The following is a 20103-nucleotide window of genomic DNA, read 5'->3' as shown; positions in this document are numbered from 1 at the left end:
CTTCACCGATTAGCATTACATATATGCTACACCCGTTTTCTTTACTTGAGGATGTAAATTCTGCTTTGAACTGCTGCTATTCCTTTGGCTTGTTTCATAGACACATCGAACACTATACACAATTTTTGTTTACCAGCAACTCTGCTCACTTTTACTGCAGGCCATGTAGCAAAAAAAACAACAACCAGCTTCTTCAGAACTTCAGAACACAGTAAAATCTCTTCCGTCATTCTAAAATCGGCTTGGCGTCATTTCCCTCTACCTTCCGAATCTACCAATCAGATTCCATCATTATACACTCCACTCCTTAAATTCCAACCAATCACATTACATACTTTCTCAGTAAACAAACTCACTGTCGTCATGACCTTGTATCATTTGGTATTTCCAATTTCATAAATAATTAATTTCTTTTTGTTTATATCTCGATATTACAATATAACTAAACATCAGGATTATTATCTACCGTCATCTTTTACTAAAAGCTTTCTCCTTACTTTCAAAATTCTGTGTACAAAAGATTTCTATTTTGTACACAAAGAATTCCTATACCTGTGCCTTTAACATAATTGTTTATTAAAAACCAATTATTGCTATAATATCGATATCTAGCTTTATTATAGCTTAGAAAAATATGTAAAATCTTTAGTTTATTCTTTTCATAGTAACCCATTATGGCGATACAATAAACAAAGAAAAATTTGATAATTAATTTATTAGATTGGATTAAAAACACATAAATTAAGACTAATTTACAATCAAAAAGATTTTTTTTTCTCATTTTCAAGGAAAAACAGTACATTTTTTAATAAAGGAACATATTGTGTCTTTAAATTTTAATTGAAAATTTTCAAAACATTCGGGGTGTAGATGCACTCACACCTTTTACATAAATAAATAGTATTACTTTTGCACATCCGACATTCTTGCACCATCGTCTCCTTTTGTAATGTGTCCGATATTGTCGAATCCGGTTTCATCTGGTAAAGGAAATTTAGATTGATGTCCATGTACTAAGTTTGACACTGAAGTAGCGGTTTATTCACTATTATAAATTATAAATATAAATCCATGTCGGCTCATGCTTTCTCTTATAATGTGCACTTCTTTATCCTCATCCTTCCATATCAACCAATACATATCAACTTGAAGCAGTGTAAAACACAATACATTTTTTTAAATCTATATCATTCATTTCAAAATTGTAACGGTTATTCTGCGATGTTTAAATATTTGTAAAATATGGAATGCTCTCAATTACTTGATTATTAAAAAAGAGTGAAAAAACTTCAATATATGACTTGCCTCCATGGTTGGCTTTTATATTGCCTAACTAAATATCAATCAGCAGCACGACATTAAAGCAAACCGAATAAGATGGGTGGGCCACGTACTAAGATCGAGTGACGAAAGACTCCTAAACGCCACATTCTGGGAAAGGTCCTATGGCAGAAGGTCAGTTGGTCGCCCAAGAAAGAGATGGAAAGACGCAGTAGCCAGTGATCTACGCAAAATGGGAATACAGCAATGGGAAATAGCTGCTCAGGACCGACAACAATGGAGGAAAATAGTAAACGCGGCCAAGACTCACATAGAGTTGTAGAGCCAAATGATGATGATGATGAAATATCAATTAGACTGATGTTGAATTACTACTGAGTATCTGTTGTTGATAATAATAACTTGAGACAAATTTGGATTTACTATTTTTGCGTGCTTTTTTCTTTGGACGTTTTATCTCTGGTTCAGAGGAATATCATAATCAGAATCGTTAATCACTTGTATTTCATATGTACCTACAATATCCGATTTTACTGATTCTTCACAAATAATATTATCATCAATGTCTTCTACATCGGAAACTTCATCGAATTCCGACGGCAAATAAACTACATTAATGGAGTCAGCAATTTCACAATCTAAGTCTTCTTCTAACAAAGCTATTAACTCTTTAGTAGCTGGTGTTAGTACCATCTTCATTTCATATTTCGAGAATTTACTTAAATAAACAAATGCACTACTATATACACGCATGCACATGACAATCGTTTAGCTTACTTAATTTTAATTTATATGGAATATAAAACAAACAAACACAAGGAAACTTTCAAATCAAGTTAAAAAAAAAACAAATATAACGTTTACAGCATACAGCAATTCTATAAATAAAGAATGAAGTGTAATGACGAGATGGTATGTTAAAATTTTAGATTGTTTAGTCTAATGAAAAAATAAGTATTTTCCAAAATTTTCTGTTTTTTGGAGTTCTGTATTAGGTACTCTCTAATAAGAATAAAATTTTACTTTAATTTGTTAGACAACTATAAGGTACCTGTCAAAAAACACATGATAATATAATAATTATATCGGTGTTATATTTCATTTTTATGTAATTACTTATGTGTTTAAATAAATACTTAATTTTTTTTGGAACGCCTCTGCAAAATTGATAAGTGGAATATTAGCCCTGTCTGGTTATGCAAAAATCATCGATTTCTCGGCAAAATTTTTCGCAGATATCTGAAGCTTTTAAGACATAGGTGGGGGTTACTAGATGGCGAATAGATGAAAAAGGACTCGTAATTTTACCTTGGGTTTTTTTTAAACAATAATTATGGTCACAATTTGATTTTTTGTCTATAAGTTTTTTCCCTTACATTTTACATAAACAATATTTATGTCATTTTTTTATATCAAAAATATCTTTATTTTCCCGTTTTTTAAATTAAAATTGATAAATAATTTACGGAGATATTTCCAAAAAAGCAGTTTTTTTGCACTAATTTATAAATTTTATTAATTTTTTATTAACAAAATAAAATGTTATTAATATATTTGAACATTGAGGAATTACCGTCTTTTAAATTTGTGCGAAATTTCCCCCCGATTGGTCAAATAGTCTAAAAGTTATTTAATTTATTTATCCCTGAGGCTAAATTTTTAAACTATTGAACTTGCTCTATTAATGATGCTAGACACATTTAGCAAATTTCATAGGATTTTTTAAGACTTACTCAGAAGTTAAATGCATATTGCGTTTTCATCGAAATTATTTACAAAATAAACGTTAGAAAAAGGAGTATGTTTTTTAGTTATAAACAATTGTAATAACTTCTATATTTTTCAAGCTACCGACTTGTATGTACAACCATTGGATAGCTGGTAAAAAAACTCACATTTAAAAAAACCGTCTATGACCAATAGGAACGAAGTTAGGGACTATTTTTAAAAAAATCATATCTTCATATAGTGTTTATAAACATTAAGAAGTAAAATTTGCACAAATTTTGAATCAAAATCTAAACTTTATATTGAAACTTCTAGCTATAAAATTCATCCAATTTTTCGAAACTTACAGCCCTTCGAAACGAAGGTACTTTCGAAAGATCGACATAGGAAAGTGGAGGGGATAACTGTTTCAGCTCCGTTTTTTTTTCGAGATCGGAATTTTAAATTGAAACACGTAGGAAAAATTTACATTATCTCGGCTTCCATTGCAGCTAAAAGCCTCTTTTTTTAATCTGGGGTAGCTCGTCGAAACATGAATAACTGCATAGTTTTCACTGACCGGGAAATATGGGAAACCTTGGAAAAATTGAGTCCATTTGAAATTCCCGTAAAAACTTACTTTTTTTTTTAAATTTGGCTGGAATAGTCTATCGCACTATTAATATTGATAACATAATTATCACCCCCCGGAAAATCTCGGAAAATCCCGGAAAATCAACATATATTTTTTTCATTTTATATCAATTATGTAATAATACTTATATATTTTATAAGACAAGTAATGACAAAATCGAATTATTATATCAAAGCAGTAACGCAGATAAGATTTATATTGTATATCATATTTGTACGAAAAATAGAATAAAAATCAATATTGTTTGATGTATATACGGTGAATTTCAAATGGATTCAATTTTTCCGGGGTTTCCCATATTTCCTAGATTAAAAAAAAGAATCTTCTAGCTGCAATGGAATTCGAGATAATATAAATTTTTCTACGTGTTTCAATTTGAAGTTCCGATCTCGAAAGAAAACGAAGCTGAAACAGTTATCCCCTCCACTTTTCTATGTCGATCTTTCGAAAGTACCTTTGTTTCGAAGGGCTGTAAGTTTCGAAAAATTGGATGAATTTTATAGCTATAAGTTTCAATTTAAATTTTAGATTTTCATTCAAAATTTGTGCAAATTTTACTTCTTAATGTTTATAAACAATGGAGATGGGATTTTTTAAAAAATAGTCCCTAACTTCGTTCCTATTGGTCGTAGAAGATTTTTTTTTACTGGAAGTTTTTTTACCAGCTATCCAATGGTTGTACGTACAAGTCTGTAGCTTGAAAAATATAGAAGTTATTACAATTGTTTATAAGTAAAAAACATACCCCTTTTTCAAACGTTTATTTTGTAAATAATTTCGATGAAAACGCAATATGCATTTAGCTTCTGAGTAAGTCTTAAAAAATCCTATGAAATTTGCTAAATGTAAATTTCGCACAAATTTAAAAGACGGTAATTCCCCGATGTTCAAATTTATTAATAACAATTTATTTTGTTAAATAAAAAAATTAATAAAATTTATAAATTAGTGCAAAAACTGCTTTTTTGGAAATATCTCCGTAAATTATTTATCAATTTTAATTTAAAAAGCGGGAAAATAAAGATATTCTTGATCTGTATAAAAAAATGATATAAATATTGTTTATGTAAAATATAAGGGAAAAAACTTATAAACAAAAAATCAATTTGTGACCATAAATTATTGTTAAAAAAAAACGCAAGGTAGAAATACGAGTACTTTTTCATCTATTCGTCATATAGTAACCCCCACCTATATCTTAAACGCTTCAGATATCTGCGAAAAATTGATATGATTTCGTTGCAAGTTATCGTTAAGTGCTTCGGTAAGTGCTTCGTTAAGTGCGATGTTGCCAATTAATCACCTTCAATTATAAATTGTTTTAGTATAATAGATATATAACACTTTTATATACAGGGTGTATCTATATTACATTGACAGTTGTTATTTTAATTAAGCAAGATTAATACCGGAATCATTGCATATGTTACTAATAGTCATGTAAAATAATGTTTCTTTCTGACTTTTTCATGACATTACAGGATTTCTAAGAAGAATATTTTGACGTGGGATTAGATATGGTCTGAATATTTTTTATTAATAAATGTCAATCACGCGTTTAACTACTTAGTCAATAGATACTCCTACGATAAAGTTGACTTTGTGTAATTAAATCAACTATTCCTCAAATGGAATCATCCACTACTGTTAGTGTACATTCCATTCATGTAAAAGGTATAATATAATATAGTAAGCTTTCAATATCGGTAAGGCATACAAAACTTATTCATTAGATATATTTGGTCAATTTAGCATTAAAGATAAATTAAAAATATTCTATTGTATTTAATTTAAACATTTTTATATTTATTTGTCTTCTTTATTATTATTTATCTCGTTTTCTGTTTCGTTAGTTTCATTATACAATTTATTCAACGTTGATATTCTAAATTAGTTGCCTTTTATTCCACTTAATTTCGAACAACTTACGATACAGCAATATTACAGCCAAAAATTTCCTCACACGCTGACCTTTTATCGATCACTCCAAAATATGCGATCCTGCAACCTGCAGGATTGCGAAGCAGACGATATCCTCGTTCCTTATTTCCTCGTCAGTGTATGCAGGACTTTGCGCAGGGTTGGGCGTGTTTTGGGTTTGGTGGAGATAGGTTATGGACGGTGGTAAAATTTGTGGGTTATGAGTATTTTACAAGTTATATGTATTAGTTGGTTCTACGTGAAATGCATAGCGGGAGGGAATACTGGAGTTGATATGGATTTTAAGTAATAAAAAAGGTAAATATATATTTAATTTTCATTTGATATATACTTATTAACCTGTTAGATTTTTCTAAGCAAAAAATATAAAGTTTTTTATTATTTATTTATATTAAATAATCTCACTTATATCTTTAAATGTTGTTATATTATTCCCTGTAATAAACACTAAAATAACAATAAAATAAAAAAAAAATTAAATCATAATACAATATTTTTTGCCACTTGTTTTCTGGACGACTATAGACTTCTGGTAGTCTAAGTAGCATGTAAGTGAATGTACAGTAAATGTGGTACAAGATATCAAAAAATCTTATTTAAAAAAAATGTAGGCAACGATATTCTTCATACTTGGAAAATATGTGGAATTCTACAGGGTTATTAATAACTACGTGTTATAGCAAACATACAATTTTTTAAATGGCACACGCTATATATTTTTTCATATTTATATTCCCCTATAATATCGAACTTTGCACTACTATTTTAGTATATACAGGGTGTTTCAAAAAAGGGTAACCCCGTCTCTAGGGTAGGTAAAAAACTGAAAAATAATTGGGGTTTGCTAACTAAAAAATTTTTGTAACGCCATCCGTTTTCAAGATACAGGGCGTTAAAGAAAAAAAAATTTACGCAATTTTTACGATTTTGCCGAAACTACTGGCAACATTGTAATGAAATTTAATACGAATATGTTTTGGAAGCTGATACATCCCATGAATTTGTTTTTATATCTGATTCTCATAGAGGGCGCTAGTTACACGGATCGTACTAAGTATTAGTCAATATAACTTTTTTAAGAGATTATTAATCAAAATTTCAAGTAAACTTAAACATCATTCAATTTTACACGAAAAAGGTACTCTTGGTAAAACTCGATACTGTGTACCATTTTCGGAATATTTTAATTTGAAAATTATGAAGTAATAATTGATGCTGGTATAAAATAGTTAATAATTAAACAAAACCCACAAGAAGAAAATTAAATTAATGACTAAGAAGATAAAACAAAATTCAATTACAGTAAGTGTTCAAAATCCCCTCGGTTTTCGCGAATACACAAGTCTATTCTTTTTTCTAAAGATTCCATTAACCTTCTAAACGGTAGGGGATCAGCTAAGATATCATTAAATTGACGTTGAATTCTTTCTTCCAATTCTTGGCGTGAATTTACCTCTGTAGCTTAGACTTTTTCCTTAATATACGACCAAACTGCGTAGTCCACAGGGTTAAAATCGCATGACCGAGGAGGTGTGCATTATGGGAGTTAAACATACCTTGTCGCGTAAAGGTGGTCTCGTCCCTAAAAAGAATGCATTTTAAAAAATTTGGATTGTGGGCTGTCCTTTGTTGCAATGTTTCACAAAAATCCACTCTAACCGGTAGAACATCTGGCAAGAGCTCTTGGACTTGTCTGTAATGATAAGGATGTAATTGCTGTTCTTTCAGTATCCGCTAAGTACTTGAAGAAGAAGTATTTGTTTGCCTTGCTATATTCCTTACGCTAACTGTTGGATCTTGATCAAGTAAATTTAAAATACTATTTTCTTTATTAACTGTTCTTGTTGTTCTTGGTCTACCAGAATTTATTTTATTTGGTCTCACATTTCCAGTTTTTCGACAACGTCGTTCAACGACTCTAAATGTTTTTTTAATTGGTAAGTTTCTTCTAGGAAACTTTTCTGCATAACGTGTCACAGCTGCACTAGAACATCCTAAACATTCGCCTAAGGTTAATAACATGTCAGTGTATTCAACATTTGAGTACATTTTGATTTGATTTTACAAATAACAGAAAATAGAGGTACCTAATAGAACTTTATCATTACTACCAGCATCAATTATTACTTCATAATTTTCAAATCAAAATATTCCGAAAACGGTACACAGTATCGAGTTTTACCAAGAGTACCTTTTTCGTATAAAATTGAATGTTTAAGTTTACTTGAAATTTTGATTAATAGTAATATTTTGATTAATACTATTAAAAAAGTTATATTGACTAATACTTAGTACGATCCGTGTAACTAGCGCTCTCTATGAGAATGAGATATAAAAACAAATTCATGGGATGTATCAGCTTCCAAACATATTCGTATAAAATTTCATTACAATGTTGCCAGTAGTTTCGGCAAAATCGTAAAAAATGCGTAAAGTTTTTTTTTCTTCAACACCCTGTATCTTGAAAATGGATAGCGTTACAAAAATTTTTTCCTAAGCAAACCCCAATTATTTTTCAGTTTTTTACCTACCCTAGAGACCCTAGGGACGACTGGAGAAAAATTCTTGGTGAGGCTAGGACCCACACAGGGTTGTAAAGCCAAAATGATGATGATGAGAGACGGGGTTACCTTTTTTTGAAACACCCAGTATATATATATATATATATATATATATATATATATATATATATATATATATATATATATATATATATATTAGTGTATATTAGTATTTAACTTAACAAGTTATAACCATTTTTATTTCGAAAACCCTATGAAATTAACACCATGGATATAAATAAGTAATGCATAAACAATTATTCATTTTATATAATAAAGTAAACAATATATTGTTGTTTTGAAATTAAGTTTAATTGAAATCATTGACTAAAATGGTGTAGGGTGACCTACAAAACAAAATTACGATTTTCTCAATTTTTTTAATGGATCACCCTGTATTACATTTTTTAGAAATATTGTGTTTATTATACTTTTTCATTTTTATATAGCATTCTCTATACCTTAACTCATTATTTTCCGAGATATTTTTAGTTTTTTCAGATTTCGAGAATACATTCAATTTTTGTCAGTAGAAATAAGTATTGCGTATTGAGTGATAATATAACAAAATTATTTTTATTCAATAAGTAACTAACAAAAAATATAAACCATAATATTATGTAATGAATGTAACAATTAATGTGATGTTAAGGAAATAAGTCTAAATTAATTGTTCAAAATGTCCACCTTCAACGTCTATACAAATTTGTAACCGATATTCAAATGACCGAGCCACCTTTTTTTTATTTATTTACAAATTCGCATCAACCCGAAGGTTATTAGCGAGAATCAGATTCACAATATTAAATATATTATATATTAACAAAATTAATAGCTTTTAAAGAGTTTAACATATTTGTGAATGAACAATTTGCACCAAGTGCTTTCTTTAAGTTTATTGAGATACCATAATTGATTCTTGCTGTGGAGAAAACTGGACAGTCTACAACAACATGTTTCACCGAGAGTTTAACGTTACACTGCTCACATTTTGGTTCGGATTTTTTAGTAATTAAGAACTTGTGCGTGGCACTGGTATGACCTAGTCTAAGACGAGTTATTGTCACTTGATCCCTTCTTTTAGTGGGGAAACATCTCCATGGTTTAATGTCCGGTTTAATATTCCGAAGATTGGACAGTGAAAATTCCTACCGGTTTTGCCACTCACTTAGGATCCGCGATTTGATCACACTTGAAACATCACTAGCTATCACGTATTTCACAATAATAGAGTCAGCTGAATTGACGGCTTCACGCGCACACTTATCTGCTTCTTCATTACCTCTAATACCATTATGTGATGGGATCCAAATAAAGATTACCTCCTTATTACAATTTTCTATCTCTATCAGATTTTGTTTTATTTTTTCAAGAATATGATTCTCTGGGTATATTCTTCCTATAGATTGTAGTGAGTTTAGTGAATCAGTCAAAATATATATTTCTGATTTGGTGAGGATGTAATATATATGTGAGTGCCTCGTATATGGCATATAATTCTGCATTAAGAGTACTATAGTGTATTGGCAACTTATATTTTTGACACATATTAGAGGATATAACTGCTGCTCCCACGCCATCTGTTGATTTTGAAGCATCTGTATAAATTTGAGAGAATTTTGTATACTTTGATAATAAGTTTTGCAGATTTTGATGTATTATACTATGGTTAGTAGTGTGTTTGTCCAATAATGTTAGGGTAGTTATTATTTTAGGTACTCCCAAAGTCCATGGTGCAGCAGGTTCAAAACTAACGGGAAAGCAAGGAGGTAAGGTTTTGTTCAGAGATGAGAGATCCATTTTGATTCGGTGGTAGAAAGGTTTATGTAGATGTGGTTTATTGGAGAAACATGTTGATAATCGGTTAAGGTGATCATATTTGAAGGTGTGGTTGTTAGGATTTGCATTTGATTTAATTGCATAGGTTAACTTTAAGTACATTCTTCTGTGATATAGTGATGGTTCAGCTGCTTCACAATACAGGCTTTCTATTGGTGTGGTTCTGTAAGCTCGAAGACAATGCGGAGTGCAGTATTGTGTATTGAATGTAAAATTTTAAGGGAAGACTCAGTAGCCGATGAATATGCTATCGCCCCATAGTCTAATTTAGATCTGATTAGAGTTCTGTAGAGAGAGAGCATAGTTTGTCTATCTGCCCCCCAATCTTTTTTAGATAGTGATTTAAGGATATTAAGTCTTGCTTGGCATTCGATTGCCAATTTTTTAATATATTCTTTCCAATTTAGATGTTGGTCGAATGTCATTTCTAGAAATTTTACATTATTTTTTCGAACTAGAGGCTTGTTAAATAGTGAGAGTGGAGAGTGATTAGGCTAGCTTTTCTTTGTGAATAATATAAATTGTATTTTTTCTGTAGAAAATTGAAATCCACAATTTTGCGACCATTCCTCTAGTTGATGTAAAAACGTTTGTAGCATACTCGTGATGTTTTCTATATTTTGGCTTCTCGCATAGATAACAAGGTCGTCTGCATATAAGAGACCTTTCAGTGGTGAGTTCATATTGGCTAGGACATCATTTATTGCTACTAAAAAAGTTTAGGGCTTAAAACTGATCCTTGAGGAATACCATTCTCTAGTTTTGTTTTTGGTGATAGCATACCATTAGTTTTAAGGTGGAATGATCGATTGGTTAAGAAATTATTAATGAAAGCTAGGCAGTGTCCTTTGATATTTAAATTATGTAGTTTTTTAACTATTAGGTGTTTCCAAGTGGTATCATATGCTCCCTTGATGTCAAAAAATATTGCGAGGCATTTTTGATTGGCTGCAAAAGCTTCAAGTACGTCATTTTCTAATGCTAAAATATTGTCCATTGTTGACCGATTTCTACGAAAACCACTTTGATTTGGAATTATTAGGTTTCGATTCTCAAGAGTCCATAAAAGCCTTTTATTTACAATTTTTTCCATTAATTTACCCATAGCACATGTCAAAGATATTGGTCTATATGAATTTGGATTACTTTTTGGATTGTTTGGTTTTAAAATTGGTATAATAATAGATTCTGACCATTTTGATGAAAATTTATGTTGCATCCATATTAAATTAACGAGCCACCTTTCTTAACATTTGTAAGTAAATTTTATTAAAAGCTACTCCTATTCTATTTTTCGAGACGAATGCTACGCGTCTCGTGGACGGAGCACAGATCCAATCAGTCGATTCTCGAAGAGCTAAACATTCAGACCAGACTCTCCTCTCAGTGTCTTGCAAATGTTTTAAAGTTTTTTTGGCCACATTGCGAGAAGAGACAATGACAACTTAGAAAGACTAATTGTGTGCGGAAACGTAGAAGGACGTAGAGGCAGAGGACGCTCACCTATCCGATGGTCAGATCAAGTACAGAAAGCCACTGGAGAGACGTTTTCCGAGTCCATGAGAGCAGCCCAAAATCGCAAGAGATGGAGAGAATTGACAGCCCGCATTGTAGGAAATCACGATCCTCAGCAATGAGGAAACGACAAGAGAGAGATTCTATTTTTCATATCATCTGGCGTTGTTGGAGGCTTCTGGTATACAAGATCTTTTATACAGCTCCACATGAAAGATCGCGGTGGTCAAACAGTTGTCCTCATTTACCTATCCACCTCTCAGGAAAGTTATTACATATTTAGATGATTGTGAATATTATAGGAGCAGTGTGGTGCACTGGAGCACCGTCGTGTACAAACCACATTCGTTGTGGAATATTAAGCGGTACATTTTGCAGTAGTATTGGTAAATGATTATTTAGAAAATCCAGACATATGGCACCATTCACTTCGACATATAGTCGAAGATCATGTTCTACATTAAGTTTGTCTCTGTAGAAGTTCTTAATATTTAGCATTATCCACAGTCCATTCTCGCACAGGTATATTGTCGAAAAGGGTATCAAATCAATTATTTTAAAGCGCGTTTTGCAAGAGAAGGAAAATCAAACTTCCTTTTTGGCCCAAATTCATCAAGGTCGCGTTACTTAAAGTCTAATTTTAGTTTACATCACACAACACTATTTAACTTTTTATAACTATAACTATAATATTTATATATTTAACTATTTAACAAAATCTTAAACGACACGGAAACACCAGAGGAATGGCATAAGAGCATCACAATCCCCATATTTAAAAAAGGACAAAAAACTTGCCCACAAAACTACAGAGGAATAACGATGAAACTTTTCACGAGTATTCTTAAGGACAAATTGAAAAGGCAAATCACTAATGCTGAAGAACAACAAGATGCAGTATTCATAATAAAACAAATAAAAGAAAAAGCTATAGAGTTCGGCTCGCCAGCGTATATTTGCTTCCTTGATCTGACGAAGGCGTTTGACAGGGTTTGCCTGGGAGACATTCTAAATATCTATCTATCTATCTATACAGCCCTTGCTGTCCAATTTTGGACATAGACCTCCTCTTCCTTCTTCCACGTCTCTCTATTGTAGGCAGTTTGTATCCACTTCGGGCCTGCGTGTTTCTTCAAGTCATTCTAAATATATTAATAGAAAATAAAACACCGACTAACATAACAAAGATAGTCCATAACCTAAATAACAACAATGTAACCAAAGTTAGAGCAAAAGACCAATTCACTGAAAATATTCCAACATCGGGAGGAATTAGACAAACAGTTTAAGCACCTTCTTGTTTAACCTACTCATGGGCAAAATTATAAACAAAGTTACATCTAAACGTCAGAGAGCAGTGTAAAATTCAAGATATTGTAAGATGGGGAAGGCAGCGTAAGATGATGTGGTAAATCATGACCACCTAAAAGATGAGGGATAGTTGGCAATCTACCTCCCAGGGAATTAACCAGAGGCAGCTTCAGAATTAAACAGATCGAAAGACCTACAAGAGGTACAAGAAGAAGAATCACACAACAAACCAATCAGTTTTTCTTGTTCAGTTGCGCTTAAATCCTGGGTCGACGACTTGAAGTACTATTTCATCAAATTGCTTGATTAATTTATCACAGCGAATCTTACAGCAACGTAATAATATCTTAGAATTAATATTAGTCTAATGAAAAGTTACATTAGGGTTGCTTTTTTGAGACGATGCAATTTTATTTTTTTGACGTGTTGTGGGGTAGGAACAAGCTTAAGTTCAAGTTTGTAAGGTCAACACGCTTGTCCCTCGACGGCTATCTTGGAAAAAGGAATGCAAAGGGATTTCACGCTGTATCTCGTAATCTAGCAACCCTATTCGCTCCGTGCGTGACTGACGCGACACCTACCGCCTTCATCTGACAGTTTTGGACCTACCAATTTTCAGGTTAAACATATGACATATGTTTGACATTTTTAAATACAGGCGAAATTGACAATTATTAATAATTAACTTTTTAATTATATTTTTTCAGTTTATGTACAAAATAAATGTAATATTAAAAACTGGGTTTCTCAAAATTCATCATAATATATCTTTTTAACCCCAAACGGAAAAGAAAGGGAAAAATCTGGTACTGGCAAATCAAGTTTTTCACGTGAAAGAGCATATAATTAAAAACAGTAATAGTAAAAGTTATGATATAAAAGCTAAAGTCATCAGACACTTTGCAGTTAGCTTGAAGCCTTATAAAATATCATTTAAGGTAAATTATTTAAATATTTCCTATTTCAATTGCATAAAAATGAGGTTATGTGATATTTACTTTTTCATATTAATAGCACGGATCCATCTTTTTCTTTTCCCTAATTTATATGTAATCTTTGGGAACCTATAAAAACTACACTTACTATTTTTGCTATTATTAGCACAATTAAATACGCAACATGTATTTGCACACATTTTTAATAAAATTTATGCGTAAAAAGATTGAAATTTTGTCATATTTCGCCGCTACGCACGCTGGCATCGTTTCAAGGTACCCCTACCATGGTCACGCACGGAGCGAATAGAAAATTTCATCCGACATTATTTTTTGAATTACCTTTAGTCATAGAATGGAAAATAAAAAAGTTATAAACAAAAATAACTAAATATTTTCTTTTAAGTCTTATAAGTTTTTTTCTGTCAATTTAACTATAAAAAGAGATCAAAGCAATATTATAGAGAGTTTTTGAATGAATAATTTTTACTACATAATTGTTTAATTTCATTTTTTATCTGAGTTTTACAGCAGAAGTTGATCCGGTTTTTGAATACTAGTAAGAATACGATAAAAATGAACCATTAGGCTTAGTTTTTTATTGTATATTTTTTATTCATATAATTTATCATATAATATTAATTAGTAATAACATTTCTATGTTACTAATTTATTATCGATTTTTCTCTTGACCACCTATGCGCTAGAGTCTGGGGGCGCGTTTTTTTAAGTAGTATCTCCATTTGACCTAATCAACAGAGAATTCCAAGGCGAGGTAATATTGAGCATAATTGAATGGGTGATTGGAAAAAGGATAATATTCCTGTGGACCATGTTTTTAGAAAATATAAAAAACTGTTTTGCGCCGAAGCCGCTACTTTTACTAAAGACATTTCTATTGAACATTTTTGTACTTTGACAAGGTTCATTTAATGCCAAAGTACTAACAGTCCGTGCCTATTAGGTAAGTAGTTATTGATAGTTGAAAGTACAAACACCTTGTCCTTTTTACACTCAAAATCGAAAACGTGAGTAAAACAAAATAAAATAGGCATTTATAAACAACTAATTTTTATTTCAGAAACAAACTTGAAATAAATGTAATTTATATTATTTTTAGTCTTCTCGGTCCCTCTTCTCTCTATTTGTTGTAAAGCTGGGCATTCACGTTTCAACTTGCGGTCCCACTTAGTAGTACTACTAGTTGGATAATCTTCTCCACTCACGCTCCAACTTTCTATCCAACTAGTGGTCCAACTTCAGTTCTAGTTTGTTTTCACGATGGTATACATCGCTTAATCAAAAAATGTATCGATTAAACACTACGCAAAATATAATTAGGAGGAGTAAATTGTGCATCATTGTACTTGTTATCCTTATCATTTGAAAAAAAGAAGAAAAAATGTTTTTTTGTTCTTCTTTTCATCAACGTGATGAAAAAATTATTCATTGATCGTGTGAACTATTGTGACACGAAATTGCTCAATGCCATTGATGAGGATGATTACAAAAATTACCTCAGAATGGACAACTTCACTTTTTCGCTGTTGCTGGAAAAAGTTGGTCCACTCATTTCCAAAAAAGATACCGTCATGTGTGAATGTGTCAGCCTGCTCTGGCTGGCCTCTGCACTTCTGACAAAAAGCTTAATTCATTGTAGTGCACCCAATTAGGCACATACACTTCGTCTGCTCCGGTACCAGTTCCACTTTCACTCACTTGAACTTTTTTATATTCTCTGAAGAAGATAAAACGTAGAGAGTCAATTTTTTTACGCACAAAAGCTACATTGGCAGTGTTTTCGTACTTCAACATTACATTCAGCAGCTGTTGTTGGGCTGTTTTTCGCGCATTTCGGTTCCAGTATAAAGCACTACCGCTATTCCACAAACAGAAATTATCTCTGTAAACATCGATAAATTCGGAAATTCCTTCACTATTCATTACGAAAGGCGTGAAGTAGATACGAAAGTTGGCGTTATAATGAGTTAATAATTAATCCGTCGATATGTATGTTTAAAATTAGGTTCCGTTTCTCTAATTATTTGTCTAGGGCTGAACTAATTAATTTTTTCGACTATTGATTTTTATGACTTTTTAAGATGCAGGAAAAAATTATAATTTTTAAGGATTTGTGTAGGTATATTCTATTTTAGAAAGAAATAAAAACTTGTTTTAAACTGGAGCTGGGATTTCTTTTGTTGTGTGTGTGTCGTATATTTTTAATAATAATAATTTTTCGCGCAATTGGAAGTTATTTTCTATTATTTATTTGCGAACTAGGGATCTTTGCTACAACTATGATTTAATTTTCGTTGTTTGTTGATAATTCTTCTGTAGCGAATCAGAAGTGTTGGAAATTGTACCTGTGTGGGACTGTCCGAAATAGATCTACAGAAAGAAAAATTATTTGCTCTAACAAAAAGTAGATGATGATTAAGAATCGTGTATTTTAATAATGGCAATTTTCGTGCAATTGAAAGTTTATTTTCTATTAATAATTTGCGAACTAGGGATCTTTGCGTAAAATAATTGATAGAAATCTCATACGTAACAGGTGCCGAAGGTCAACTGACCGAGGAAATTTTCGATCCGACCTGTGATCCGACTTCCAACTTCACCATTCACGCTCCGACTTCGTCGCCAGTCGGAAGTCGGACCTTCAAGTCGTCCCACTAGATGTTCCGACTCGTACCACTAGTTGTCCAACTAATCCAACCAGCCCACTCACGGTCCGATTTCAGATCCAACTGCAGAAGTTGGACTAAAAGTCGGAACGTGAATGGCCTGTTTAAGATTTAAAAGTATATCATCATAGAAGGCCCTGTAGTCTTCTGGTATATATTGTATTATTTTGGAAACATCTTCTAACTTCTTAGAGTTGACGGGAAGTTTATCATTGTATGCTTTCGAGATAAGAAGGTTTACATTAGGATCTGGTTTCTTCATATGAAAAAGACCATAGGTGAAACCGTCAATAAATTCAGATGCCTTAATATAGCCTTTCATTGTTTGAGTATATGTTAAATGTCTGCATTTGCTTATGATAAATGACTGTTTATTTTCAACAACTTTGAGAGTCTTTTTAAAATATTGTGCCACCAGCCTTTGAAATCCAGTATATCGGTATTTGTTAGCCATTTTACTTGGCCATTTCGTTGTATTGATCATGAGAACAAATCCTATCAAATTGTTTTAAAGAGCGCTTAATAACTGAAAAGTTTCTGTCACAATGCAAAAAACTATGGCCTATGATTGGAAAATATTGAAGGATTTCTTAAAATCTACCATTCATGGTCAGTGCAGTAAATAACCTGGTTTAAGTGCGATTCCGGTTTTGTTCTGCACATGCATCACTAAAGACATACAAGATTCTTACTTCTTCAGGGATATGTTCAGTAATGAGACATTAAAAACGTAATACCAAAGTTTGCGTAAATAAAACATTTCTTGAACTGGCATTAAAGGAAGGGGAGAGTTTTGCATATAATCAAAGACTATTGCTCCAATCGTTTGTCTAGTTACAGGTCTCTTTGATTTCTTGGTGTTTTTTATAAAATTTAGATTTTAGATTTAGATTTATTAAGCGACAAGTTTTTTACATTGCGCGGATAAACGATAAAATTCTAGTAATTTTATCCTTTTTCCGCTCAACAACAATGTTTTTATGTAAAGGCGACCTACGATTTTATCCTTTTTGCGCTCTGCCGATAGAAGATACAAATATTCATAAAGTGGCTATCTCATTTTAATTCGCCATATTTATGGAATGTTATCCTTTTTCCAATCACCCATTCAATTATATATTTAAAAAATTGTTTTCCAGCTATTGTTTTTTCATTTTCTTTAGTCTAGGCTTCGGTTCAGGATCTAATTCAGGATCGAAGGTGAATGATTGCGATAGAACGGGAGTTAGAATTAGCGTTATTGGGCAGTGGGTAAGTTATCTTCGAATTCTTCGAATTTTTCGATTAATTTTAATATTTCCATGATGTTACTGCAGGTTTCACCAGAACAATTAAGGCACAATGCAGAACATTTGATCCCTCTTTTTCGGCAATCACACATACTTCCACAGTTTCACTTGCATCTGCAGAAATCGATCCAATCTTCAGGATCGCAGTGTTTCTTGGTGATAAACTCAAGACTGTAGAAACAAGCTGCATCTTGTGTTGGCGAAAGCAATAAGTTAAATGTATTTTTGGTCACTGTCTTGCCGAATCGTTTGTATCTGATGCTGTCAGAGAATCATCTTTATTTAGACTATATAAAGGGACGAAAAACGTTTGCCAACGAGTGTGAGCAAATATGGCTCGGATTTTTCATTAAGAAATAATGCTGTTCCGCTACCATAGCTGAAATAATAATAGCTCAATAATAACATTTATTGTATTCATTAAAATGTTTTACAGTGCACATAAATAAAAAGTAACTTAAAAAACTGTTGTTACAGTTAAATAGATATTTAAAAAAACTTTCAAATAATGTATTGCAACGAACAATGAATTGTTTGCAAATGTGAGGTACTCACAATTGGTTTTATTATAACTTAAATGACCGGGATGTTCTATTGTTGAACTTTATTTTAACTAATGCTATTATTTTCTGATTAACGGCCATCTAATTTAGTGCGTAATCTAATTTTTTACTGTGTGTAAATTACTACTTTTACTTACACTTAAGTATCACTCTATTTTCTATAAAATTATAATAATTTTAAAATCATTATACTTTACTTTATAACATTACTTTATTATTACCTGAGCTTGGATTTGTAGGAAATAAAAATTGAAGGCGCCTATAAAGGCATATATTTTTATTAAAAAAAGCCAGAAATCTTAACATACAGGCAATATAGGCAAATACCTTATCATTTATTATACAAAGTGAATTCAATTAATATTAACTTAACATATACATAAAATATATACACATAAAATATATTTACACAACCTAATATTAGTAAGATAAAAAATTAATAACTAAATAATTGTTAATCGATAATTAAACATTGTAACTACTTAAAATTGTATCATTAATAGCTACAACTAAATGCTTTTCAATGTTTTTGGTCCTAAAACTATATCTAAGAGACTCCTGGTTTGAAAAAATACAAAATTAAATTTCTATTACAAAAAAATTACTTTTTTTACTCAGTTTCCTTCGGTGGTACAAATTCGACTCAACTCAAAGCAGGAACGAAGAAGCCGAAGGTATCTAAAGTGTCTAAAGTGGCCTTTAGGAAAAGTTATTGAACTTATACCTGGTATTGATGACCAGGTAAGGTTGGTTCGTCTTGCGACTGCACAAGGGCAACTTCTGAGACCATTACAAAGGCTTTACCCGGTGGAGGTCGTCGATACAGTTACTACTGGCCAGAATGTCCAAGGTAATACTCTACCCTGTGGCAGTCAGACGGTTTCAGAGAGGTTACCTTAAGAGAACGTTGGTCGACTCCTGTTTGAGGAAGAACCAAGTGAAAAAAGTGCGGGAGTGATAAAAAGCAGAGCACCCGACTTAAATGAAAGATATACGCGTTGTGGTCGGGTGGTGAAAACTCCTTTAAGATTTAAGTGATATTTTCATGACATTTTCGTAACTCTCTGCATTTTTTTTGAGAAATTATGTCAAATTTCTCAAGGTGGAGAATGTCGAGTCAATACTTAACGTTTATTTTAAAAATCTCATAATCAGCGTATCGTCTATCGGGCTGAGGGCTGGTGAAGGCAATTAAAATTTAATGCCTTTTTCGTCTGAGAATGTAGGAGTATGAAATATCATTTTATAAGAATATATACAATTGCGTAGATAGTTAGAGTTGAGTCGAATTTGTACCACCGAAGGAAACTGAATTAAATAAAACTTTTAAAGTCACATTTGTATATTTTAATATAAAAGTATATTTTAATACAAAAGTACAATAGAAATTTAATTTGTATTTTTTCGAAACAGGAGTTTTGTGCGAAAATTAATCGTAGGACATTCCTAACGTAATAGATGTAATTGGAGTCAGGGCAGATAATAAATCTGGCTTAATTTGTAATTCCTCGCAAAATGTTCCATTCAAAACTTTAGCAATATTAAATAAAACCGATAAACCTTCTTTCTTGTCAAAAATATATTTATTTTTATTTAATTAATTGACCATTACTTTCAGATGCGTTTTAAATTTTAAAACTGTCATGAAAGAGAATTGGTTAAATACCCACCGAAAAGAGGCTATATTTCTGCAAACAAATAAAGTTTGGTTAGATGGAACATTTATACTGGTAGAAAAGGAAAAAATGCGACCAGGTTGACCATCTAAATAATTTAATGACTCCATGAAAGAACAAAAAGAAGAAAAACAGAAGAAATA

At 31.6% G+C, this 20103-nt stretch overlaps 2 protein-coding genes across 2 annotated transcripts in view; one reads left to right on the top strand and one right to left on the bottom strand.

The window, feature by feature from the left end:
- Window positions 1-5858: 5858 nt before the first annotated feature.
- Window positions 5859-20103, top strand: part of LOC140443340 (very long chain fatty acid elongase 4-like) — a 217402-nt gene continuing 203157 nt past the window's right edge. Inside the window, exon 1 of the mRNA XM_072534549.1 lies at window positions 5859-5881. The gene's annotated coding sequence lies outside the window, so the exon portion shown is untranslated. The remainder of the gene's footprint in view (window positions 5882-20103) is intronic.
- On the bottom strand, window positions 15351-15689 carry LOC140444273 (uncharacterized). Its single transcript, XM_072536021.1, has one exon. The coding sequence runs from the start codon at window positions 15687-15689 to the stop codon at window positions 15351-15353; it is 339 nt and encodes a 112-aa protein (XP_072392122.1).

This window comes from Diabrotica undecimpunctata, chromosome 6 (assembly GCF_040954645.1).
Source record: "Diabrotica undecimpunctata isolate CICGRU chromosome 6, icDiaUnde3, whole genome shotgun sequence".
Lineage (NCBI taxonomy): Eukaryota > Metazoa > Arthropoda > Insecta > Coleoptera > Chrysomelidae > Diabrotica > Diabrotica undecimpunctata.
Note: the sequence above shows the minus strand (reverse complement) of the source record. Positions and strands in the feature narration are given on the sequence as shown.

Coding starts and splice junctions, on each gene's coding strand:
- LOC140444273 (XM_072536021.1), bottom strand. CDS start 15,689: ATGAATAGTGAAGGAATTTCCGAATTTATCGATGTTTACAGAGATAAT.